This window comes from Pomacea canaliculata, linkage group LG5, assembly GCF_003073045.1.
Source record: "Pomacea canaliculata isolate SZHN2017 linkage group LG5, ASM307304v1, whole genome shotgun sequence".
Classification (NCBI taxonomy): Eukaryota; Metazoa; Mollusca; class Gastropoda; order Architaenioglossa; family Ampullariidae; genus Pomacea; species Pomacea canaliculata.
In genome coordinates this window covers 15,118,642-15,146,235 of record NC_037594.1, presented here as the reverse complement: position 1 = coordinate 15,146,235, position 27,594 = coordinate 15,118,642, and the positions used below count along the sequence as shown (strand labels likewise).

At 41.9% G+C, this 27,594-nt stretch overlaps 1 protein-coding gene and 1 long non-coding RNA gene across 2 annotated transcripts; one reads left to right on the top strand and one right to left on the bottom strand.

Moving 5' to 3' along the window:
* Positions 1–438: 438 nt before the first annotated feature.
* LOC112564755 lies at positions 439–18,240 on the top strand. The gene is made up of 3 exons (XR_003099262.1): positions 439–565; positions 17,126–17,297; positions 18,145–18,240. It is a non-coding gene; the product is annotated as an uncharacterized LOC112564755 (long non-coding RNA).
* LOC112564743 lies at positions 17,211–27,594 on the bottom strand. Its single transcript, XM_025239776.1, has 15 exons — positions 27,480–27,594; positions 26,705–26,809; positions 25,811–26,358; positions 25,044–25,204; positions 24,347–24,570; positions 23,970–24,032; positions 22,820–23,497; positions 21,953–22,307; positions 21,190–21,533; positions 20,825–20,980; positions 20,347–20,534; positions 19,961–20,191; positions 19,435–19,549; positions 18,168–18,302; positions 17,211–17,324 (listed from the first exon to the last, which is right to left on the bottom strand). Exons 2-14 carry the CDS (start codon positions 26,787–26,789, stop codon positions 18,172–18,174), a joined length of 3,279 nt encoding a protein of 1,092 aa, XP_025095561.1. The 5' UTR covers positions 26,790–26,809; positions 27,480–27,594; the 3' UTR covers positions 17,211–17,324; positions 18,168–18,171.

The following is a 27,594-nucleotide window of genomic DNA, read 5'->3' as shown; positions in this document are numbered from 1 at the left end:
TATATCCGCACACCTTATCCTTTTCCTTTAATCTTTTTAAAACAACAGTTATATTCAGCTTGTGGGCAAACTTTTGTTTATCTCCAATTTGCGTCAATCGAACAAATTTGAGATATGCATTATCTGACAAAAGATATTACCCACTTCAAAGAAAAAAAAAACAACAACAGATTTATAGAAAGAAATCTTGTTTTTAGACAAAAATATTTTTTTTCTTACTGCAGTTCTTCTACACATTTGTTTCAAATATCGTAGTGTGTTTCACAAAACTGTCAACAGCAGTCATGCGCTTCTCTTTCGCTTTGTCTCTTCTAAGAACGGCAACCTGCAAGGACAAGAGAAAGTAACCCTCTGCTCTGCTGGAAATTACCCGCATCTTGCAATATGCTGAAGGCGGGTGGAGATGCTTTTTCTCGGCTCGCGCCACCGCTTGCGTTGCTGATCTCCGCAGCCGACAGCATGCTGTGTTTTCGTTTCGCTCGCCGCCAGCTCCGAGATTTCACAGGCATTATTGTTTCCGACATGTTCAAGGCTTCTCCCCCCTGTCCACCCTCTCCTTCCTCAGGTAAGAGCGAGAAAGTTTCTTTTGTCGTGCTGTCACAGACCGAGTGCAAACACTGGAACCCGGATAATTTTGCGGTTCGGTGCACCCAAGGGGATTTAAAAATTAAACCTCGGGAGGAAAAATTGCTATCTTCGAGAAACTTGTGGATCGTGCTTCTACAGCTTAGTTCCTAACTAGTTCTCTCCCTTTACCCCCCAAATAAACCGATTTTTTTAAAGTGCAGATCAAAGCTCAGGAGTATGCATCTTTGATAAAAACGCAATTTCAGGACGAGAACAACACGACAAAGAACTTGAGGTAACAAAAAAAAAAATGTATAATATAACAATAAAACATCATTTCCAAGAAAGTTGCCAAAGACCAGCAGGAGGTCAAAGGTCGTTACGTAAGTCTGCGAAAACAAATCCATCGTCTGCTGTGAAAGGAGGGAAACCCTGGTAGGCGTCCGGGAGTGGGGACTATGGGGATGGTGGGAGTTGAATAGTACGATCCGCCCGTCGGGGCGCGGCACAAGCGGTGAGTGGGATAAGCCCTGCTACCCTCTGGGTTCATTGATTCATAATCACAGCTTTCGGGCCCAACACTTGAGTGAATCAAAGGCCAACTTTCAAGCCGATTGAGCTGTAGGCCATTAAAGCACAAGGGGCCGGCAATTTGCCGCACAATTTCGGGCGTTGTGTGCTGCAGTGTGTCGCTAACTCACCTCCTACTGCCAGGCCTTTGTCGACTTTTTACGCGCCCAGAAAACACCATGATTATTGGTACAAAGGCGAGGATCTGCTATTAACTGCACTCCAGCCTCGCCTTTTTATCCTCTCGACAAGCCACCCGGCCCCGTCTTGAAGCGAGATAGCGGGGGCTCTTATGGCATCCTCAGGGATGGGTAGAGGAGGGTTGGTTATCATCCCTCGACTAACAACTGCTACATCTGCTAGATTCAGTAAGGACATCCGAGAGTACCCCTGTTAACCGCCTACGCACATGCGCAAACAACCCGCAAGTACTTTTAACCGTTGGGGAGGGGAAAGGAAGGGGGAAATGAAAGTATCATGAAACCAATCTTCAATACTTTTCTTGTCTCCACCCTATCGTTTGGGCATTAAAACCAGTGAGATGCTAGCTGACAATATTTTGCCGAATGACTCACATGAGATCTCACTCACAAAGCAGTCGGTAATGAAGCGTTTAAACTGTGTATCGTGCCGAAGAAAGAAATAATCCCGCAAACTCGCGTGTTCCTGCCTGCAGAGTGTTCACATGTCCACCGTGTACACTGACGACAGTTTCTCATCACATTTGCCACTCGGACTACAAGGCTAAATTCAAATGCTTTCTGAAAACATGCTTGTTCACTAAGTACTATCCCTGAATTACTACCCCGAATTTCTAGTGCAGTATTGTCTGTTGTGAGCATCTTTATGTAACCACTCCATCTCTACACTGTTTACAGTTCAGATATCTCTTTATACCTTTATCCACTTGCTGCATTCAACTCCCGTACTTCATCGTTATGTTCAGTGTGCATATGCATATCTCATCGTCCACTGTCTGCTACATGATGTTCATTTGTCAGTGCGACCTATCGTGGTCGTGATGCTGCTCGATACATGGACACATTATTACATTATTATCAGTGTGATAAAGCACTGCATTTGAAGCTAGTTTAGAAAACACACCACGAAACAATGAAGTGGTAAAAGTGAAAAAAAAAGTTATTTCAGAGAGCCTCCTGGATAAATTTTGACGGGAATATTGTTTTCTGAATGTAGACGATAACGATTAGGGAGACAAGTACTTGGAGCGAAGTTGGAATTTTTCTTTACTTATTTGTTGGTTTTTTGAGAATGGGAAAAAAGTCTTCGAATTTAGAGTAATCGATTAGAGCGCAACAGAACTCTTTGTTAACTCGGCATCGTATAGTTTATCGCGAAAACGTTATAAACTCTCCGTTACCTTTTAATCTGTTGTTTTATTTTGTAAATCCTTCGTGTTACGGAGATAAACTGATATTCTGAACGCCAACATTTGTGTATTTTCCAACTTTGCTCGTATGCGTACTCGTATGCCTTTCATGTTTAATGGATTTCTTTCTTTAAAACAACCCTAAAACTACATTCTGCTCACAACTTATTAAGCATAGGAAAACGGTTTTCCGTAGGATAGGGGACATATGCTTACAAGAAAAAAATGCATGTGGAAGAGTTTGTGCAAAGTTTGCGATGAGATGGACGCTGTCATGGACGCTGTCCGCACGCCTGTACCTGATACCGGAAACGTACGTTCCCAATGTCCACCACAAGTCGCAGGACGAAAAGATTTGAGTCTCGTCATGGGTACTGCTGGGCCTTACAACCACTACAACACCACCACCATCAGCTAACGCTCGTCACAGGGATTTAGTCTAATGAGCCTCTGGGGTGGGGAGGGGGAGGGAGGGGAGCAAATCGTAAAAGGGACACTACTCCTGGCGCGGGCACTCCACGGCGGGCGATATTTCTCTGCTAACGATGGCTTCACGGGAGCCAGACGACAATCGGCCTAAATGGCGCGAAGCTCCGGCCGAGCCAGGCGATCTGCCATGCGCGACGGGCCGTGAAATGAACACGCTGTCCTCCCGCCGCAGAAGCAGCCTAACCGCGACAAATGACTTCCCGCGCTGAGAGGACACGCTTGCCCCTTGCGCCTCTTTGTGGGCTTTCTCGCCTGTCACGTGACGCCGCCATGACAGCTGACTGCGGTTAACGATGAGAGAATGGCTTGATGTGTGACAAGAGCCTCTCTTCCCTCCCACTCCCCTGTGTGTGTGTGAGAGAGAGAGAAAGAGAAAGTCGGCGGAATATTTGATAGATAATAAATTTAATCGCAGGAAATTATAATCTGCTCACATTGTCAAAACGCGGAGAAAGATGAAATTCACTTTGAAATGCTGGAAATTTATTAACAATTTCTCCATAAATGATGTATTAATGTTAAAGTCATGTTACAGTATTCCAGAAACTTTACATCGATAACTGTTGTTATCCACAAGTGAAATAACTGCTTGTCTAAAACCGTCTGCTGCTTTCTAAATATTTTACAGTTGACGGCGCCCAGCAATTAGACACACGTTTGTAGTTTGAGTTTGTGTGATCTGATCTTTTTGTGGATTGATATATACACGTCCTTTCAAAGAAGATCAAGGCCCCACCGACAATTTTTAGCATTCTTTCTCTATCTCTTTCTCTATTAATCTGTCTCGGCAGAAGGGCGCACGCACCACACACATTAATTTCACAGGTGTTCCTACGCCAAGTCATACACGGGAAAGACACAGGTCAAAGTAGGCAAAAATATAACATCACGACAGGTGCAAAATATACTCAAGCAATAGCTCACGTAGAAAACACACACACACACACCCACACACACACCCACACACACACACTCACACTCACACCCAACCCACACCCACACACACACATGCACGCGCGTGAACACGTACGTCGCGTGCGGAGGAGCGTCTGCACAAGACCACAGTTTTCTTAAGTAGCTTATGGCAAGTCGACATTAATTGAAATGAATTTTTGTGGTCACAATCTCCGATACTAAAATTAATTTAAAGAAAGTTTATGCCAGGTCCCAGGACATTAATAAAGTAAAATCGAAGTTTTCATACCAAATTAAACTTCAAGAGAAGATATTGTTTGTTCTCAATCAAGTCCGATTCAAATTCAGATTTATATTTTACAAACGTTTACACACACGCACTGCACACTCATGCACGAACATAAGCATACGTACATACGAACAATAAATTATGGCTTGTTTTACTTATACATTACAAGATAAGTAGTAATTGCTAACTCAACTTTAGAAACATAGAAATAATTAGTTGTTTACATAAAAGTAATACGAATTGTTGGCTGTTATAACCAACGTTTCAAAACACACTCAAAGTCACTTCCTAGAATTGCTACGGGTTCCAACCAGGAAGCGTAAACAAATCTGTTAACTAAGAAAAACCACTCTTCCACTCAAGGAATGGCCAACAGCTCTTGTGAGAGTTCTTGCTGTGCTTGTCTTTGACGCCTCGGATGAAGCCGGTAACAGGGTGATGCTTTTTATTCAGTAATCATTTAACGGCGTGAAAATTTAAAATAAAAATGTTGCTTCCATTTACAGAAGAAGCCAATCGCTTATTAAAAGAAAGATGTCATATCAGCTGGCGAGGAAAGAGTTTAGAGTATATTTCCTTTGCCCTTCTCACACCCTCTCTCTGCCGACACGACAGTAGTCGTTCATCAAAGGTGTCCCCCTACAACCTATGAGGTTTAACATTTTCTTGGAGAACATTATACTTGAAACCCCCCACGACCATCAGTATCTCAATTTCATTGTCGGAAGACTTATTTGCATCCTGTGTATTGCAGACAACATCAACATGATAGCAGGCACTAACATAACTGCAAGACCATACCAACAAACTGACAGACAGTTCGAACGCATATGGAACAGAGACCCGCACTGATAAGTCAAGGGACAAATAACTGACAAATGTTTTTCCAACCAAAAGAAGCAAGTTCACTCAAAGTGACTAGCAGTGATTTTTACTAGAACAAGGAAGGTAAATTATATTTAAAAAAAAACAACAGAAAAAATCTTGTTTTTAACTAGAGCTCAGTTTTAAAAAATGATGATGATTAAAGAATACCGTAGGACCAGAAGAAGGAAATACTACTACTAAAATTGTAGTTAGTTCTTACGGAGTCTTTAGGAAACAGATGCAATCCCGGGTGCTGTTTGAAATCTCATACAACTCATTCATCTTTGTCCGTGCTGTTCGTGTAAGAGGATCGATTAAAATTCCTTCAAGTACTTTATGTAAAAGATGAAAGGAGAAAAAAATCGACGAAAGGCTTGTAATAACAAGTGGTCAATAGCTCGCAGTTGCCTTTCGTGACTTTAAAAATCCCAGCTGTCAGTGCGCCATATATCACAACAGAATGAGAATTCACCTGCACGCTCACGTGGTAGCGCTCCTTTGTGCAGGAGAGTTACCTCGCTTTGTTTTTCAAACGACTGACGGTTGTGATGTACGGCCATTGATTTTTGTGTGTAGTGCAGAAGAGTGAACAACCTCGGCGGCACTCTTTTGTCGGATAAGCGAGCAGAAGTAACACCCAAAGTCAATATATTGTAGTTCAACACTTAGACGCCCTCCCTGGACTTTTTCCGATAACTTCTGCCTTATGACACTGTAGAGAGGTTCGATCATTCTTTGCTTTACTAGTTAATTTCATGTCAACAACCTTTTTAATCGACCAAATAATGACTGTTAATGTAAAAAGTCAGGCAACGCGGAATTGTAAAAGGTAACAGGAGTGAGCAACCAAAAACACGTTTATTTTACAAGTCGGTTGATTACAATAATAAAATGTTTGCAATTCCAGGTTGCTTTCATAGAAATTGTGGAAATTATATTTTACAGTGTAGAAGTAAAAATGTGAGCGGTGAAATATTGTGTTTTTCTCCATTTGAGAAATATTCTGGTCATTTATCTTAAAAAGATAGCATCTGTATTCATCAACTCTTTATTATAATATTAATATAACTATTAATGCACGTTAATTTCAATTATTTTTCAGTGAAAGTACGTGCATGGACTAATGTTATTTATAGAAAACTGGGACTATTAAGTCATTATCACACAAAACGAAAAATATGGGAAAAAAGCTAGGACTATTGATTCTTCTTTTCACATCATCATCATCGTCATCGTCGTCATCTTTTTTCTCTCGCTACTGTCCCAGGTGCATGCCACTGATATTGCGTTTCTGGTTAAATTGGTTAGGAACGGAGGTAGGCGGTTCAGATTTTGAGTCTGACAGAAGTATTTTCAATAACGTCGATGTTCTGTTTCGTAGCGTTGGCACCTTGGCCACAATTGTCGTAAGGGTATGTTTCGCTGCAGGCAGGCTCAAACTATTCTTTTCTAAAAGACAGAAAAAAATTACCTAAGATAAATTTGATTAATGATACTGCTCCTAAACGTCAACCCATATTAAAAACCGAAAATTTAATGAAATTATGATAGTAATAATAAAGTTAATTTGTACAGAGCAATATCCGACCAACAAACAAATTCATTGTGTTGAACAGTGTCCACTATGATGTAATACACAGAATAACCCGGAGACTAGTTGCTTTCTTGGAGTAAAGGATGACCATTGAAGATTTAATGGCGAAGACACGATGCCGAAATGTCCAGAAACCAAGGGTCAGTGACGTCAGGAGAATATTGACAGGTGACATTATATTAACCAGTAAAAGCTACGTGTGAGTGCATTGATACAGGTGTGTCAGCCACTTCATTCTCACCGGACCAAATCGATCCTGCTACTCTATGATGAGTAATGACAGGACTGATTGCTGCCTAACACTCTCCGATGAATAATTCCAATCAGTTTCTTCTCCTCGAGTGGAGCTATTGCGCATGCTCGACCTTCACTTGAACAAACTGCATCATGACTATTATGTCTGGAAATGATCCGTGTGTTTATTATACGTATTGTACTAACTGGCAGCGGCACTGGGGCTGCGAAACCATGGCGTTTACTTTGTGGCTTTTGCCCGCGAAGTCTTCTGTCGTCCTTTGGTATTATTCCCTTCTGTCGGTCATGAGGACGGTGTCTGGAACAAAGACTGGCGCTGCAAGCTCCTGCTCGTGCCGGCGTAGGTCTCAGCAGGGCCTGGCTGCTCCCCGTGTCCCACATCACCTTCTTCAGCGCCCGCACGCGCTCGCACGGGCCCACCCTCTCATTTTCTCTCCATAATTTGAGGAAACAGACGATACGCGAAAAGCGAAAAGAAAATGAAGGGGGATGACGAAGATAGGAGATGGTCAGGCTGAGGCCACGAACACGGATGACGAAGGAGAGAGAGAGAGCTGGCGGAGGCGTGGGAGGGGTAAAGGATGGAGGGAGGCAGGAAAGGAGCGTGCTAAAGCATGGGCTGGTACATTAAGCTGAAAGCAAAAGTAAGGAAGGGAAGAAGATGGGGGAAGTGGGGGGGACTAAGAATTGCCAGGGTGGGGTTGAGGTGGGATTGAGGAAAACGTGGAAAGCCTCCTTCATCTTGTTCCTCCACCTCCACCCTTATCTCCAATCCCGATCCACTAGGCACAAGCCCTACGCCCCCACCCCCCACTGTGCATCTTCTTGTCCAAGATTAAGAAAAATAGGGGATGCAGCGGAAATACCCCTTAAGTAGACTCCCTATTAAGGAGCCCAATTAATGGGCAAAATATCCGCAGGCTGTTTTAGCAATCATTTCATTGTGAGTGGTCGTTTATATAATTGACGCGAGTTGTCGTTTGCTTGCAGGGGAGATAATCACGAACCCGGCAAAACCGACATTCATTTAGCCAGCGCGCATGCTCCACAATGGCGGCCCGGAGGTTCGTGTGCACAGCGCATGCGCGCGGGCACAAACCAGCCACGCGGTCGCTGCTTGCCGCATATTGATCGCGGATGAGACAAATTACTTCTTCGAGAAGGCGTTTGGAAAAGACGCTGCAAGTACTCGCCGATTTCTGATTGCCCAGAAATAATGGCCGCTCGAACGCCGGAGCCTCCCTTCTACAAAAATATTCTTGGGGGTAGCTTGCTCCTGGCAGTGTATGCGCGCGGACCCTCCCTTTTCCCCCCTTCTCGTTCAAAGCTCGTCTTGAGCTCAAGGCAAAGGGGAAGGAGAGGACGGGAGGGGCATGGCGAGAGCGACGGGTGCAAGGAGGAGAAGGAACGGAAGGAGTAGAAAGGGGGAGTGATGTGGGATGATCATGAAACTAAAGATGGAAAAGAAACCAACGGCCAAGGGGTCCAAGGGGCTTGGGAAAGGTACGGTCGAGGCAACACGATAGCGGTGGACAAGGAGATGAAAGATGCAGCTTTTGTCTGTACTTTTCCTTTGTTGTTGGCTTGAAATCACGAGCAATGACGACATAATTTAGTGAGACACAAGACCGCACGCTGACTCTTTTATTTATTTTTTTTTTTAACAAAATCCTTCTTAACTGTCTCCCGGAGGAACTACAGGCCTGGTACCGCTCTGTGGCAGCGTTATTCAAAGACTCTCGACACGCGATCTGACAGTTTCGCGAGAGCACGCACCATGAAAAGTACGGAAACAGCGATATGTCAACTTTCTTTATTTCTTTTTATTTTTTTTCGAAAAGGCGAGTTGAACGTTTTTGGTATCATCACTTAATAGAACTTTCATGCACAGCATGCTCGTAATTTCGTTTCCTAAGATATGATGCATGATTTAAATAAACAAATATTAATATTTATATCATCCTTTAGAGAACTGGTTACAATGGAGTAAATGAACCGTTATTTAGACCTGCAGTAACAGCTGCTAAATTGTTTTCTTAACTCGTTGTACATCGCCGAGTATATGAATATGGCACATTTTCACATCATGGCTACATTAAAAAAAATCCAGTCATATAGTCAACCCCTTAAGGCTCTTTATAACTGAGAAACGCTTAACCCATGTTTGGCAAAGTTTTTCTAGACCCATCTGGTAAACACTGCCAGACTTGGCCAAATGTTGAAGAATTTGTTTGTCCGGTTAAGAAAAGCCTTTAGGAAATGCTCTAATCGGACAAGAGGTAATCATACTTGCATCTTCCATCAAAAAGTTACTTCTCTATTCAGAGTTCATGGTATACATGGATATGCACTAAGTATGTAAGTGTGCGTGAGTATTATGCAAGGGCATGGATAAAGTAGATTATGCTAACTTGCTGGAGGGCTGGTTGACTATGGGACGAGAAGTCGCGCGGAGTATGGGAGTGAAGAGTGGGGTGAAGATACCAAACTGTTTCCACTATATGACAAGCACATGTGCCTTTGATCATAGCAGTTTATATTCAGTTCAGACTTGAATAGGCAGTCACTGAAAAACACTGTAAAAATGAGTAATGTGATTTCATCCGAGGGAATTATTATTATTATTATTATTATTATTATTATTATTATTATTATTATTAGACTAGTTTAACTAGTGACGTCGACTAGTCTCCGATTCTGACGACTGAAGCGTTTAGAAAAATAAAGAAAATGCAACCCTCTAAAATGCTCAAATAAAATACACAGATTTGTCAAAATATTTTGCCTTTGTTGGCTTTTGTAGAGACTTGCTATTATTTTATTGACGAACAGCCTCTACCTGTATGTGCATTTATCTATTTTATATTTTATGTATTTATGCACATATTTTATAGATACAGGCTATGAAATGCATTTAATGTATTTTATGCACATATTTTCTAGAAGTAAGTTATACAGATGTTTTTTGCAGGTATTTTGTATATGTTTTAGGTACATATCTTATCAATGCCCTGTAATGTTTTGTCTACATTTCTCCTCATTCTGTTATTTGTTTTCTCTTTCGAACTTGGCTTGAACTGTGCCTGACACGACAATAATCCTCAGCCAGCCTATTGTTGAAAAAAAAAATACTTTGTTCTTACTTTAAGCTGGATTCATCCTTCAGCACATCGTTAACTGTCCATCAAAACTCCGACAAAAATTAGGATCTGCGGTGCTAGAACGAGAATTTGTCAGGATATATTGTTCTTAAGCACGCAGGAAGTTGAGCTGCCCTGTGATATCCAATATCCTTTATTTCCAATCCCGAAATCTTTGTCACGCGTGATATTATTGTTTCTCTAACCCAAACTTCCCCTTTGACTTGGACACTGCCAAAGTAAAATAACAAAGAGCGATAGAAAAGTAATGGAGCTGCATGTCCAACTGCCGGTACAAAAGATGAGTATGTCAACTATTAGACAGCAGCTACAGCACACAAAGAGTGATGAGGACAAGATGGAGCCAAGATGCTGTGCTGGCTGGATTACGTGGACTGATTCAGCAGTCCTTTAGAAAAGTACGAATGTGTCCTGCACTCGCATGTCCTAGACAGGCCACGAATCCTGCCACCCTCTAACCCCGCCTCCTACGTCACCCCTCACCTCCTCCAGAATCGATCAAAGGAAAGCCAGCCGCAGAGGCAATGAATGTGACTTTAATACCAGATAGACACGAGTCACCACCGCATCGACCGATTCTGGCGAGAACAAGTTCGATAAATCAGATATTCCTGTCAGGCTCAATTGTGTAGTCCGATAATGTTCAGGCTTACGCCCATCTTGTTTATGACTTTCTTAGAGTCTTCGGGACGATCTGGGGTAGCCAGGACATCGAGGACGTGGGCTGGAGGAGGCACGGGGGGGGGGGGTGAGCTGGGGTGAGGGGTGAGTTTAAGGTGCATATAGCTGATGTTCAAGTGGAGAAGGCGAGCTATGTAATGAAGTTAGGAGCAGACGCAGCACTAAGCCCGCACATATTTTAACGAGCCGGGTAATTGTCAAGCTCAGTTCCTCAATACCCGGACAGTAAGAGAAAAAAAACCTATAGTTACGTACCCGAAGAAACCTGAAACGATGCTCAGACCGTAAAAGGCTGACCGAGACCCACAAGACAATATGTGGCCGCTTACAGATGTCGGATCAATTGGAAGGACGAGGAAAGGGAAAGAAAAGCCCGTACGCCGGAGTTAAGAACTGTAGCAGCCCTCCCATTGGCTGCCGACTCTCGTGCCCCCATGTGTAACACTTATGAAGTCGTTGTCAGACGTTGTATGTTTTATATTCAAATCCATAGGCTTTATTACTGGCAATTAAGTGTAAATCATGCTCTCTGCTGGTCAGGCGCTACGGTGCCAGTCTGTCCGCACCGGCAGCGGTAATGAGTCGCTCATCGACCGGACCGGCCGCCAGCCCCGGCCTTAGTGCTGATCTATGGGGCCACTTAGATTACTGTCTAATGATCATCTCGCTCAACTTCGGAGCCAGAAGCGAGCAGTGATTAAGAAGGCAAGAAGCAAAAGGAGGAGGGAGAGAGACGGGGGTCGAGGGAAGAGGGAGAGAGAAGACAATTAAATGTCTTGCGGCTACTGTGCCCCCGTATTGTTTCGCTAGCGACACGATCGGTCGATGCCGCCGCTGCTTCTGCGGCTGAGTGTGAACCGTGGCTGCGGCTTTGCCTCCCTCGTACCCCCCCCCTCCACCCATCATCCACCCCTCCCCCACCCCTTTCCACCGCGCCTCCGCGACTTTTGTGGACTTAAGAATGTGGACACTGATGCGCGACCGGCGGGAAGTGAAGCACCACTTGGCCGACTCCAAACATTTGGCGGCTGTGGAACTTCGTAGACTGCAGCGCGCTGCTTTGTTTTCCCTTTCTCCTTGGGTCCCGTTTCCCCGCCATTTGAAGAGCGGCTCTGCTACTCTTGCCCTTTAAAACACTACTCAGACGCCGGTACTTTGTCTACTTCGAGTGAACAGGAATTTGCTCGAATTGTTCTTTGGGAAAAGAAGATAGGAGGAAAGAAGCAAAGGGAATAAATGAGGGAATGAGAGAGAGAGAGAGAGTGGGTGGAGGAAATACGAGTCAAGGCCGACAAGGACAAGGAAAAGTCTGGAGCTTTTGATGAGTGACAGATGCAAAGTTCTTATCAAATTTTGTTTAACTTGACATTAATTAAAATGCATTCAGAAAGGGGAATCGACTTTATTTGAGAGGGAATCGGTAATATTGGAACGGAGAACATGAATGACATGCATGATGGAATACAAATGAATTTATTGATATATATATATTAAAATGATTAAATATCTGTGCAAAATATGTATATAAATAGATGCCCGCACAAACGTTCTGCATGCATGCATGTTGGAATATGTAGACCTGTGTATATCACTTTACTGACAAAGAATAATTTACCACCGGCATGCGGTCAGAAATGATTTTAAACTGTCCAGCTTGTCCAGTATTTGTAGCTTAATACAACCGAGACTAAAAATGCTCGTGTAGGTTCCAGTTGAGGTTTCTGTTTAAAATAGCGACATCTCATAATGTTTATGTCAGAGGAAAAGATGTAACAACATAAAAATATTCCTGCACTCAGACAAGAAGACAACACGCATGCAAACACACACGCTCAGAATAAGAGAATATTTAAAGAAACCGTCTACTTTGCAAAGTGCAAAGAAACAAAACTGAAATCAAGTTAAGACCAGCATCGTGAGACGCAAACTTTTAACAAAAAAGAAAGCCAGGTCTGACCTGAGACATGTGCGTCAGCATGGTCAGGTTCTAAACTTGGACTTTTATGGACTCTTTATCAAGTCTTGACAGGAATTATGATCATCTGACAGACGCCCCTGCCCACAATGCACTACGTCACATTGCCCCGGAAGTTGCCGTTTGAGGATGTTATATGACTTCTAGACTGTCGTTTTCTGTTTCACATTATAAGTTCCAAACAACAGCGAATGAGAAAAGTTCTCGTGAAGATTTTTTTTTTTTGCGACCTTCTGTGTAAATGACAACTAGCTATACTGAAGTCTAGGCTTCCTTTCAGTTTTCATTAAATATTTTTGTTAGGCCAAGACATGAGGCGTTTAGACTATTAGCATCATTCGAAGAATCGTGGAGTACATTTGTTTATCAAGATAACTCACGGTACACTTATTTTTGTCTACTACGATGTTAACACGACCAATCACCCTCTATATATTGACATACTTCTGGAAAAAGAGACGAATCAGGTTAATTCAAAATCTCTTAAAATCTAAGATCTTTTACTTTTCAAAAGGGTTCAACGGCCTTTTATCTAATTGGGTTTGAAAAGTTAAAAAATGAAATCTGGAATAAAATATTTTAAACCTGATCAAATCACAACTGTAAAATGATTTTTAAAGAAATTGGCAAATACTCAGTGAGCAATAATTAGTACGCTGATAATCACCCACCCCGCTAAATACGCGTGTTTACACACCCGACTTACCCAACATCCAACCATCACTTGCACACACACACACCTTTCTTCTCTCTCTCTTTCACATATACACATGCGCACGCACTCACGCAGGTACGAGACAGTTCTTGATGTGAGCTCATAACTATTTCCACCGGGTTCATCAAACGACAGACCCAGTCAATAACAATAAAAATCTCGCAGCAAATAAAATGTAAACAATCTATTGAGTGTCCAACAGGAACTCGAAGCGATTATACAGCAGTGCAGTTCCAGAGGTCAAATCCAAATGGAGGTGCGGAAGCCGAAGCCATGGAAGATCAGCGCACGAACTGTCAAGAACACGCAACTGCACATGAACGCCGCTGGAGCTGACAGACAGAAGGGGAGGCTACTCTTGATATCGCCCACCGGAAGGGAGACAACTGCACGAGCGGACGGGTAGCAAATCTGGGCGGAAATTTCGTGGGCTGCCAAAAGCACGAGACAAGTCTGAAAGATGTTTTCCTCGCTACTAGCTTCTCTCCTCCCCTCTACCATCAGACCCTTCCTTTCCCCCTCTCCCCCTACAACCTCCATTTTGCGAGGAGCAATGTCTCATTTGGCGGAATTGATTACTCCGAGTTTTTGAGTCCACCCGTGCTCTACGGAGAATGGTTCAAACGTTGAATGATGACCTCAGTCTCAATGGAAAAACGGCAAAAACCGACAGCTCGCCAGAGAGCGGTCAATTATTGAATTCGAGGAGAAAATTAAAGCATTGAGATATCGAGCAAAGGTTTTTGTCATGAAAGATTTGTAGGCGATGTAGAGAGAGTCCCTTTTTTTCATGTTCCCAGCCGAAACGACAAAGTGGATATTTTGCGTGGAGCTTATATTATTGAAGACTGATTGCATCCCTCTATCTCTCTCTCTCTCCCACTCCTCCAACTCCTGTCAACGAAGATTCAGGTGACCGTCGCGGAGCCCCTTGTGATCGAGTTTCCCGATGTCGCTTCGTGGTTTATTGTAATTGCTTTTCTACCTGAGTTCTGGCTCTTGCCCAACTTGTATTGATGCGCATGTCAGGAGCCGTGTTGTTTAGAAGACATATTCTGTAATTAAAGACCGAAGCGGGGAATTAGGTTCATTGGTGGATTGTCAGTTTATGAGAGAAAGGGTTGCAGACTGTAGAGTATGGAATTGGGTAAGCCCTTGCCTTTCTTCATTGAAGACGAACCAGTGAAAAAAATGAAAAAAAAAAAAAAGAGAATCCCGCGCATCTTTATTGCGACAAGCTACTGCGTGCTGCGGGGTCTAGCTTCTCCTATGCCGAAGCAGTTTTTTTGGTGGGGCCGTGTGCGTGATTGATGGAAAAGAGGATTTCACCGACGATCGGTCAGGAAGTAGCGACGATATTCAGATACCGTGATGAGATTTACTCCTGCTGCTCAGTGCTGGCGGGAATAAATCAAGAGCAATGAAAGCGGAATTCCACACGTCTTATTACAGGGAGTCCATTCGGAGGACAAAGAATGGATACCTTTTTTATAATTTTGAGGAGACAAACTAGTTTAAGTCAAGGAACGTTGCTTCTTAAGGAGAGATATACCTGTATCCTCCATTATCAGGGTTTGCTTGCGTTGAATGAAAATTTTATGTACTACATCTGTAAGAATATATTCTTGCATGCACATATGTATGAATATATCAAACATTTATAGGTATGTCAATTAATGTATGTCTTTACGTGTACTATATATTTGTGAAAAATACAAATGCATTTATTATGTAATATGAGTATTTATTAATATATTTGTATGCTGGTATGTCGAACGAAAGAAGAAATAATGGAGGGTGACGGCCTGGATGGCTGGTAGTCAAGCCAACAGAAGATGAGCGGAGGCAGAAAGTTACGCTGATGAATCGAGAGCCGAAAATTGAGATTGCGGAAGGAAGTTAGTATGCACGAGCAGCCACTGTAAAACCGAGATTGATAGAGGAGAAAAAAAGGGGGAAAAAAACCTACTCTTTCCACCACCACCCACTCATCCCATGAGAAGCAAATCGACATCGCAAAGAGGACAGGTAATCTCTGGGCTCGAAGCAAATCATTTCAAACCATTTCTAGCGTATGGCGTGATGTGGTCTCCGTGAAACACACTGCATGCCAATCGGTCAGCGTGTCCGTCCGTCGGTGAAACTGTTTCCTAATCGTTCAGGGACGGTCAGTGCACAGGTTCTTAGGTGCGAGCAGCAATCCTCCTCCTCCTCCTCCTCCTCCTCCTCCTCATCATCATCATCATCATCATCATCAGCAGCAGCAGCAGCAGCAGCCACATCATCTTGGTTGACACTGTCCTACTTGTCCTCATCGAATATTGTCAACGTTGCAGTCAGCATTAAATAATAACATCTCAGTGGGAGATAAGTAGAGCTGCCTCCTACCGCCATACAGATACAGACATACTGTATATCTGAAAGCTGAATGTTTGCTAACGCTTAGCCTCTATAAAAGCTGTAGCTTGTTAGGTGTCCAGGAATGATTTAGAGATTTAAAATCCAGAGCCGAGATATAATTTTTAAGTAATAATAGACTTGCAATACATTTGTTACTTAATTCCTTTTTATTTATTTTTGTCCTCGACCTCCATTTCCCACGAAAATAAACTGAAAACAGAACAAGTTATAAATCTTGGGCTTTTTTTTTTTTTACCTCTGTCAACACAAGAGTTTCGCATCCTCTGCTCTTTCTTCTTGATGTTGATAGTTTGACCGGAAGCAAATTTTTATTTTCGTTTGCTTGCGCGGTTTTGTTTTTAGAACAGCATTTTCGTTTTATTTTACCTGTGACAGAAGAAGGACATGAATGAAATAGCATCAGGGACAGGATGTGAATAAACGAGAAAGGAAGACAGTGTCTTTTTCAAAGAAAGAAAGCAGGCAGACCCTGACACTGAAGAACAGGCAGACAAAAACTCCTGTAACATCTAACTGTAAACATAATAGCAAGAGTAATTTCCTTTTTGCTATCGGACTTCACGCAATAAAACAACATTGAGTTCTGTCCAAGATAAATTAAGAATAAAACATGGACTTGTTACCTTCATTTCATGTCTAGCGAAATTTATGTTTCCATTAACTAGTTTTGAAATAAATGTTAACATCTCTTATTAGTGAGAAGCCAATAAAATCTGATTTATAAGAAAGAGAGTGAAGTAAACTAAAATAAAATTGACATTTTCAATAAAATTTAATGCAATATCAACAAAATTATTTATCACTTCTCTACAAAACCATTAGACTTGTCATTTTTAAAGTGCGTAAGGATATAATAATTTACATATTTTCAATTACTCTGTAGATTATTCTACAGGAAAATACAATATTGGTATATGTAACATCAACATGCTGACAGATGTTACAGGCCTCATAAATTTACAAATGTAATATATTAACATATTGAATTCTTTACATATTTCTTTTTTCTTCTTACTCTAACAGAAAAGATAGGTGTCAATCAAAACAGTCCTTCGTTAGTTAGTATACTATTTACAGCTCTCAATCCATACTGCGAATGAAACAAGCTTGAAATACACATCCGGCGAAATACTGTAGGTACAAAGAGAAACGTGTGCATGCAATTAATTAGTGAAAACTGCTTCTACGCATCTGTCGCTTTGTGGCCTGACAGTTGGATTCATGGTCTGTTGACAGGACCAAGTCTCAATACAACATATCAATGTCTGATACACGATTGTCCAAGTCCATGTCCTCGTCTTTGGCAAGTCCGTCTGGACGAGGGAACTCTCCATTGCTGATGAACGAATGGCTGGAAAAAGCAGTAGCAAAGGAACGGGTTCGCATCTTCGCCAGAGTCTCCTGAATGGTAAGCAACTGTTTGTTTGTCTTCCTTCTACAGAAGAAGAAGTAAATGAGATGTAAATAAGAATAAGTAGGTCGTAATTTTAGGTGAGAAAACAATATTAACCAAGCGGATTATATAATTTTAGGTAAAAAAAAATTTTCTCAGCTAAAGCATTTATGTTTGGTACTACCAATATTTTAATAAAGAAGAATCTATAAGAATGAGAATAACTGTGTAATACTTACAAAAGTACCAATCTAGCAAACACTTTCCTAGACTTAAAATTGTTTGAATGTTATCAGATTTTATTTTTCCCTGTGGGATGTTCGGGGGTTCGCCTTTGTTGGGCACCATTCGTAGAAGCCATTGGTGCAAAATCCCAAAATTGATTTCTACAAAAGTTCATTAAATTTTGCTGAGTCAACTAAGCGCGTATTTAGTTACCGTATTTATCAACATGAATAAATGAAGTTGATCGTGTAAAACTGTTATTCTTAATTTGTGCTTATCATGTATTATCTGATGGTGTAAATCTATTCGTGTATACTAAACACGTGTAAACGTGTTATTCTGTACCCAGGGTAAACTGTTTCTGCTCACACTTCACTTTCCAGCATCACTCAGGTCAAGCTGGCCAAACTTTACTTCATTTAACTCTAATTTTGTTTCAAGACAAATTTCATCCAGCTTCATACTTTCAGCTTCTAACTTCGTCTTGTCAATGGAAATAAAAGTCATAAGTGAAAAAGAACCGAGTGAAATATTTGTCTAACTTTTATATAAGTGTAGGCACGTGAGGTGGTGGTGAGTGACAGAGAAAGAGAGAACTTTTACAGGGGTAATTGTCCATGCTAATTCTCATCTTTAGGAGATCCACTTCCGTCTTCTTACCTCATCAGGAAGTAAATAACAACAGCCACAGTGGTGATGAACACCAGCACACCGCACACTGTCCCAAGGGCGACGACTGTCGTCTGTTATCTCCGTCGTCGTTCCTCTGCGCATCACTTTCCATGCAGTCCCTCCCTACCGCGAAACAGGAACAGCGGCATGGCGAGTGATTTTCAGCGAACCATATTAAATTTAGTGTTTTTTTCTTTCCACAAAAGGTACATCAACATTACAAAAAGCACCTAGTACAATCTTTATAAAATCATTGTAATGAAAATGTTTTAAATAAATGTTGGAGAGCTAAGAGCAGTTATCTTTCCTCTCTCTCCCGCCTTTTTTTATATATCACTCGCTCTGTCTCTTGAGATATATATATAAAACGTGATTAAAACATACATTTTACTTTCTTTTTTCTTTGTTTCAATTCCTTTCTTTGTAGCTTATGTTTTGACTTTATCCATTCATTACAGATATGAAATTAATGAAAACTAATGAAATTAAAATACGGAACAATAAGAACATTAATGTAATTTAATTTAAGTTAAACAACTGCAACCATCACGTTTAATTTTCATTTCATTCTTTCCTTTACATTTTTTTTCCTGACTTCTGTTAAATATATTGTTTTCATGAGACGTTTTTCAGTTTTGCGAAGTTCTAGCTTTGTCTTGCAAGTTACTGTGGAATGAACGAAGAAAAACTTTGAGTAAAATCTTTGTCTCCGTAATGACATGTTCTCACGCATCATTTATTTTGGTTTTTTGTTTTGGTAAAATAACTTTATCATGAACCAGGCTTGCACGGAAGATGGCATCAACAGTAACATAAAGCATGTCACACATTTCTTCAAGTGAAATGAAAACCTTTGTTGTCTGTACCCTTGATGACTCTAAATAGAGCGGATTAGATTTTCCCAAAAGGATCTTTTTTAAAAAAAGAAAGATCGGGCAGAGATGTTATATATATATAATATTAATGCCTTGGTATGAAATAAATATTATGTTTATTTAAAGAACTTAAAAGGGCTAATCTCTTTACAAGGATGGTGGAGTCGTTTCAGTACATCAGACAAATTCAGTCGTTCCCCTACTTAATCCGAGCTGAGAAGCCCTTCTTATGAAAAATACAGGCTGCAACACCTTATGAGGGTATTTTCGACATGCAACGATGTAGACATAAAAGGTCGCAAGTCCTTAACTCTGTCGTAAGGCGACGAGCCTTTGTTTAAATAACCAAATAAACAAAAAAGAAAATTTTGAGAGCTAACCTGAGGTCGAGGTCCAGTTATCAGTGCTAAGGTCCGGGCTACAAACGTTACAGTCGTTGTCTGGCTGCTGCTGACCCTGCAAGAAGCACTGGCCGTCCACCAGACACGAGTCCTGCTGATGGCGAGAAGACAAGACGTCCAGGCTAGTCACGCATCACCTCGCACAGTCACGCACAGAGCTGAGAAAATTTAATGGCTGAAAGAGGTTCCTTCCTACCCTTTCCTTCCCCTTCCTTCACAGTCGCTTCAGTCAGATGATGTTGGTGATTCACAACATAACACACGAGACCGACAGAAAGTACTGGCACCACAGCAACGACGTCAACATTTAAGGGGATGAAAGCTTGGCGAGGGAACGAAAGACTAGGAAATAACTTTCACGATACCCTTATAAGGAAGAAAGGATGAGAAGCATTGTATGCAATCATGATCATCGTCATCATCATTGTAGTCGTCGTCACTGACGTTGTCTTTATTATCGCTTTCATCACTGTCACCGTCATCCCTTTCTCACTTAACAAAATACCCGTCTGGTGCACGTGATGTTGACCCTGTCAGCGTGGAGGTGACAGATGTGGCAGATGGAGTCATACACCACGTGGAGAACTGTGTCGCCACTGGCCGCCCCCTGGGGCTGCTCTCCCCACACCCACGCGCTCAGGTGGTTTCGAACTGGACAGAGCACGTGACCTCCACTGGAATAAAGCGCAGCCACTCTCTCCACGCTCGGCGAGGTCGGTTGAAAAGCGTCGCTCACCTGCCATTAATAAATGAACAGGTCTAAATGGCTTCCACAATCAAAAGCTCCTGCAAATGTGTGTGTGTGTTTTTAACCATGAGTGCGGTTCGGTTCCAGTTTTGCTGTTTTCCTTTATGTCAAAATAATAACCAGTTTTCACTCTGTACACTCACGTGATTAACATAAAGTGCACAGCACGTGACATTTTGCGAAGTGTCGTAGCCTGATGTTTGCAGGATGACGTAATCACAATTCTCGTGACGCAAGTCGCAAAGCTGAGTAGTTGAGTGACCTGTTCGTGAGTAGTTGTGACCTGGGCTACAGGAATCGCCTGCCACTAGCGAGTCGCACACACAGGTACCTGTAGACAGGGTTGTGGACATTAAATCACGTGGTTTATTCAACAGGTTGTATTATTTGTGACGTGGTCTAATGAATATTTAACAACAAAGGACACAAGAACACCGGCACAAGAACAACAGACGCTGATATATTATCACAGAAAACAGATCCTTCCTAATACTCGTGACACCTTCCTTCCTCTGTTTCGCCTCTCAGCCCACAGTTCACCATTTGACCTTCGTAGTTCAAGGGAAACAACCATCTGTTGCCGAGGATTAATTAATTAATTTCATACAGGTGAAAACTTGCCTGCAACACATGTTCTGTTGGGACCGCAATCTGTTCTGCAAGCAGGTGTCGCAAGCGTAGTCAGGTGATGTGGTCTAGTAGCCGAGGCAACAGAAGACGTGCGTTCAGCCAGGGAACCCACAGATGAATGAGTTGGAGAAGTAGAAGCTACTGACACTTATTAAAAAAAAGACAAAAATAATTAAAAAAATAAATATTCATTCGAGATATGCTTTTGCTAAGTTGGGCGTGGTGGTCATTTTGGAAGAGGTAATGACGGCAAAGAAGAAGATGATGATGATGAAGAGGAGGACAAAGATGAAGACGACGACATATGCTTATTTAGTGTCTAAATACTTTTTTTTACGAGGTAAGTCTCTACTCACCGACGGTTCTAAGAAGGCCGACCTTTTCAAGTGCATCTGGGCCCGCCAGCCACACCGTGACGGATGTAAGGGTATATCCTGGAGGTTGACCTGCGGGACCAACACCAGAGCTTCGCCCAACATACAGTGCTCCTCCTCCGCTAGGCAGTCCTTCAGTACTAGTTGTACCAGCCTGGCTGCTGGCTGGGCCCACCATCTCCCCCATCACGTACACCCTCAGCACGTCCGGCAGCTGGAATGCCACGTGGACCTCCGTCACCTGGTCAGACGGAAGCAAATCTCGCTTGAAAGAGACGAACATTGTCCGCTGCTTGGTGCTGACCACGGCGTGAAACTCACCAAACCTGAAAAACATTACCATCATCATCATTTTGGGACTAAAGTGAAATGACAGGATTGCCAAGTTCGACGGAAAAACCCGACTGACAATCATGAAGCAGACGTAGGATTTGCTGACCCCCTTAAAAAGAAAAGCCATTGCCAGCTGTAGCGTCCATCCAACCCTAGTTTCCCCGAAGCACCAGTACTGGCTGACCATCACAGATAAACACGAAATAAGATCAAGTGAATCAATAAATAAATGAAAGACTAAATGAGTCTAAGGTATGAAAAAAAAGCTTAAAATGTCTGAAAAGAAGAATTGTTTTAGAAAATTTGGATTCTTTACTAGACTGAAGTGAGACAGTGACCTGAGATCGTATCAATGGCCATGCATGGCAGCACTAAATGCCTCCGTGCAGTTACATAATACAGTCGGACTTACCTGTAGATCAAAGCCAGCCCTTGCGCTTGATTGGTATCAGCTCCACTGCTGAATATCACTGCCCCGTCGCTGAGGGCACGGGGCATCAGCTCCACCGCTACCGTGACACCGGTGTGACAAGTGTCGGTGACCACAAGGCAGGTCAGGTTCCGGCGGAGATTCCCCACCTGCACATACTGCCCACTGTTCACCAGGTCAAAGCCGAGCGGTCCCGACTCCGGGCCACCTTTCACTTCTGCCCGCATTCCTCCTGATGTCAACACCGGGCCGCTGGCACTGGAGAAGATCCACCGGAAGCTGGGAATGACTGCAGCGAGGGATGCTGTAGTAGCTTGGCCGGCTGTGGTCGTGTCTGCTGTTGAAAGTCGTAGAAATATCATTTATGACAATGCTAGTGACCCATCTACCATCCAAGTGAGATACTGTTCCCAAAAGTGAAGGATTAGTCAGATAGAAAATATACCAAGGTTACGGAAAATTGAGCACAAACCAGGGTAGTTAGAAAATCCCCAATGGGGCAATAACAGAACATAAAAAATAAAAATAATAAATAATAAAGAAACACGATGTCAAGGAAGAAATTAGAAAGACTCATTGCCTAGTGGCTGATGGAGTGATAAGTAAGTGGTATACCGTGTCTAAGAAAGGTGGAACCCACCCCTTTTTTTCGGCCATTTAATCCTCCCTCATAAATGAGGTACTGGGTTATGTTTGGCAGTAGCTGGTAGGACAGAGGGGAGTTTTTTAACTGCCGGCCTGAGGTGGCCTCGAACAGGTAACCTACTAATCCTTAGTCGGTGGCACTAACCGCTAGACTTTGAACCCTTCACCACTAACTATGAGACCACAAGCAACATGCAGCTACACCTGTCCACAAGCCTTGCTCCAGAAGGTAGGCGGTGGACCCGGTCCATATGTTGACGTGAGATACCTCCACTGTTTGATTGCTGTATCTCCCTCCACTGCCTGATCCCATCCGTAACACACTCGGCTTCTCGGCATGCAGAGTCGACAACTCTTGCCGACCGACCTGTACAAGGTTCCCGTCCACACTCAGTTGCAAGCTGTCGTCGGGCGACCAAGAGAGTCGAAGACTACAAGTCCTCTTATTTGTCAACACCGTCGTCGCGTTAAGTAACCATAGAAACCGTCCCAGCCGCACTTCTGCTTTAAAGGCGTCTTTCTCGTATTTTAGAATTATTCCTGATTCGTCAGAGGCCAGGTTTGGACCGCCAAACAGGTGCACTCGAGCTCCTGGGGGAAGAGGAAGTGACGAGAGCAGCACGTCCATTTGTAGACTCAAACCGTGGTGACACTCGCGCAGGTCTGTAAGGCAAGGGACGCAACTCGCGTTAATATCCACGAAGGAGTTAGGTCCCCTGAGAGTGAGAACACCAGTGCTGACGTTGAGCCTGGCAGAGCCGTGGACAGGTAGGTGTAGGGATGGCGTCCATACCACAGATCTGTTTGCAGTTAGGAAGGTGAGGTTTAGGTGAGTGATATTTGAGAAACCGTCCGAAGGTAAACAATCTGTCTTTCCTTGCACTGAAAGCAAACAGGTATTTGTACTGGTGAACACAAACTGAAACACTGAAGTATTGTGGATCTAGATGAAGAAAAAGTGAAAAAGAAAGAAAGAAAAACGACAAAAACAATGGGCGTTTCATCGTGCAACCAAATTTTTCAATAATAGAGGAAAGGGAGGTGAGAGAAAGAGCGTAATTGTTGAGGGAACGAACTAACAGTAAAAATCAGACCTGAAGTAAGGCGACGAAATTAGCTGCTTCCACCCGGGAAAGCATTAATAACAGAGAAAAGGATGACAAATTATAGTACATAAAATGCTAGGAAAACATAGAGAATAAATTGAGTTAAATTATATTTAACACATGCAAAAAAAAAAAAAAAAAATTAGACAGAGGTGTGTGTATGAAAGAGAGAGAGAAGAGCAGAGAAGGTAAAGAAAGAAAAAGAACTGATTGCCTAGCAATTTGACTGACAGAACTGGTATTTTTACCGGATTTCTGTAGCAAGATTGGTGTGACGTGGACAACATCTTCAATGGTTTGCAGACGAAGTTCTAGTGAAAAGCAGGAAGAGCGAAAAAAGACTTTTACAATCAGTTAATTGCCATTTGCTTAATTTCACGTTTCTCTTTTAATTTTATTTAGAAGATGCCACTCAGATGCCCATATACACATTTTTAAAATAAACGGATACTTGAATTAATAAAACTAATGAATAGAATCCAATCGAAAAATAAAATCGTCATTTCTTATTCCATTTTTCTTTTTGTCCTTCCATTTGTTCATTTACGTGTCAGTGAAATACAATCTTTGTAAATCTGCCGTTAAATCGCGTGTGCACTCAAATTTGAAGGTACAAATATTATACCTGTTTTGTTAATCACAGACCGTGAGGTAGTCCACAAGTCCAGTGCGTACACCTTCAAAGTCGTGGAATTTTCAGCTGGACCACTGCGCATGCGTCCCAGATACAGCGGATGTGAACCAGAGGTAGATGAGGCAGGTCTGTGGGTGACAGTCCCCATCAGTCTCTGGTTGTCAAGAAACAATTTCGGCGGTGTTCGTGTGTCCCAGCTTGCATCTACTGTGTGCCTCCATCCAAAACAATTTACACGAGTATGAAAATCATTTTTAAGCTTTTCGCATTCATATTTTTTTTCCAGACTTTAAATATTCCAACAGTTTATTTCTCTGTCTTTCTATCATTTCCTCGTTGCTAATCTGCTTGTCAGCTTTTCTCGAGAAAAGAACTTGAGTACCACGGGTAACAGAGTCTAGGTCATGTGCCATTTAAGTACCTTAGCAATTGCTAAACTTTAATAGAAAATGTAATAAACATTATAATATATAATTGGAAGTACTTTAGAGTGTTTGTTTCTTAAATCGAAGATTCCCATTAAGCCTCTATCAAACACATAAATAAATGGATTTAACGAAGACGGAAAAGTAGAAATGGTTTAGAAAAGTAAGAAACAGACTCTTAACAATTTGTTTCTACACTTAGTATCATCTAGGTTTTGACTGCAGAAGTCTGATCAGTTTGGAAATTGAAATGAGTTGTTTACCATGTGTTGGGGTCAAGCGTGGCGTTAAAAGTGCCATTCCATGTGATGCCAGCAGACTTAAAGTGCAGCACGAAGTCGTTGTTATGATAGTACAGAGTCATGTTCCCCATGTCAGACACATCATCGCCACTCCACACAATAAAGGCAGGGTCGACGCCCACCTCCATTAAAAAAACGTGAAAAAGAAAGTGAAGATCTCTGCGTTTAAAACTAGTCGAGGTTTGAATAATATGAATAAACAAGGTTAGACTATGCTGATTGCTAGAATAGTAGCGAGTTTTTTTTTAACATAAAAAAGGATTCTATTTGAAGGTTTACTTAATAGATGGAGTGAAAAATAACCTTTAAAAGTAACTGCTGGCTGTCGGCACTCTACAACAGTCTTATCAAATCACATGCCCTGAGTTTATCTCAGGGTGGTGAGCAATAAACAAGAATGATCAGGTCACTGTACAGGGTCAGCCGTGTAACACCATCCGCAGCAGACTAGGGACACCCAAAAGTGAACGAAAATGAAGCAGAGACAGAAAAATTAGAAAACAAAACAGAAGGAAAGAATCCTAGGAATAAAGAAGAATGGAAGAAAAAATGTAAGAAAGAGGAGTAGAGAAGAAAGGGAAAAAGCAGCATTCTATGAATTACCTTCATTTAATTAATGACTTTAGCCTACATTTTGATGGGAAGAATGTTGTAACAAAATATTATTGTAACTGTATTTACATCAAGTCCTATTTTTCGGGCAGGTAGTAATAATAATCGTCAAGCACCTTATTGAGTTCAAAGGTCACACGTAGGTTGAAACCTGTCGTGCATGGACTGGCTTCCGTTACACAAGGAAGAGTGTTTTCTAGATTGACTGCGCTGCTGGAAGACACCATGACAACTGGCTCAAGATACCCTCCAGGTTTGGAGGTCACGTGTTCAATGGTCACGTTACCTCGTGTTGTCATGGCTCCTGCTGTCGTCAGGAGATGGTCTTCATGAAGAGACAGGAACCGAACGGTAACTCTTTTCACCGCTGGCAGAGATGTTGAGCTTATCAATTTTGTTGTGTTGATAGAACCAGACTGTTGCACGCTAGTCAATAATGTTGTCACGGCTTGTGAAGTAGATTTCGAGAACAATCCATGTGTGGAGAGTGTTGTCGCCTCCCAGGACGACGTGGGCGATCTTCTGGTCTGTGTAGTCCGTTCTCTACGGGCTGTTGCTAAGCGCTGCGTCATCAGTGAGTTCTGACTAAGCGGAGGACTGGCAGGACCACGTGACGGGGGAGTTGGAGTCCTCCAGCTAGGTGAATTTGTCAAAGGCGACAAAACTGAAATAGAAGCACAATAACTTCTTATATTTTCGTTTTGAATCTGTATTACAATCAGTCACTATTTTATAGTCTTTTCTCTAAAAACTATGACAAGCGCATTTCAAAAGCACAATATATATAAAGATACCAAGCTTTATAGTGCCCATCATCTTTGAGGGGAGGGGAGTGAGAAAATAAGGAAAGAAAGATAGAAAGAAGAACCGATGGTGCGGAAAAGTTCTACGACTCAAAACTCTTATATACACACGCGCAATATACATCAAATTTTACTTCTGTGTCGTAAAAGCAACTGCTACAATGCACTTGGAACTCATAAATGTCGAGTTCAGACAATGACACTCACTTGAGACTGTTCCGGGCTGTGCCTCAGTTGATGTCAGAATTGAAAAAGATGTCAAAAGAAGCGTTGTCATTGAAACGGTCGTCATGTTGAGCCACTACCTTTTGTCTTCATTGAAAAAAAAGGGGGAAGAGGAAGAAACTAATGTGTGTGGTAAAAGAATAATGATTGTATCTTTAATTACTTCCATTTAGCTAATGTTAAGTGGCTTTAATCTTTTTTTCAGAGATCTGCTGTAACGTTCTCGATAAGAACCCTGACATCTTTAATTAGTATCTTTGTGTCTTTGATTAGTTATCACAATGCCATACTGTCTTCATCCTCAGAATCATTAAATGTGGGTAGTAAATATCAAAATAAACTACAGAAGGTGGATTTTCCATTCAAACGTATTTGAAAATTGTTTCATGTGTTTTAGAAAGAAAAAACTCTTGATCACTACTGCTTTTGAGGATTCTGTTTATCTTTCTCGGTAAGACGATTTATTGTTCCTGTTTTGGTGATAGGATGCGAGTTTGAGGAGACCAGTGGTGATTGTGGGCTCAATGTGCATGACGGACATTGTGCAGACTATTTATATACACGCAAACCTTAATTTAATTAAAAACAACTCTCCAGTAGGTAACTATGTGTCTCGTTATTCTGTCTGATGAAAATATCTTAGACTTTTAAATCTGGTTAATATGCAATAAAAACAACATTTAGTTAACAAAACTACATGCGTATAACGAAAGTGATTATCATAAACAAACAAACCAGAAACAAGATCATATCTTACCGATTGGTCACAAAAGAATCGTAAAAAGAAATGTTGATGACATAAGAAGGCGATTCATAATGCACGTTTTAAGATTCACAGTTGAAAGCTTTTAAATATTAAACATTGGTTGTCT

Coding starts and splice junctions, on each gene's coding strand:
- LOC112564743 (XM_025239776.1), bottom strand. CDS start 26,789: ATGACGACCGTTTCAATGACAACGCTTCTTTTGACATCTTTTTCAATT. Junction 22,308..22,819: donor GGAGCAAGGCTTGTGGACAG/GTGTAGCTGCAT, acceptor GACTTTCAACAG/CAGACACGACCACAGCCGGC. Junction 18,303..19,434: donor TAACTGGACCTCGACCTCAG/GTTAGCTCTCAA, acceptor GTTTCGCGGTAG/GGAGGGACTGCATGGAAAGT.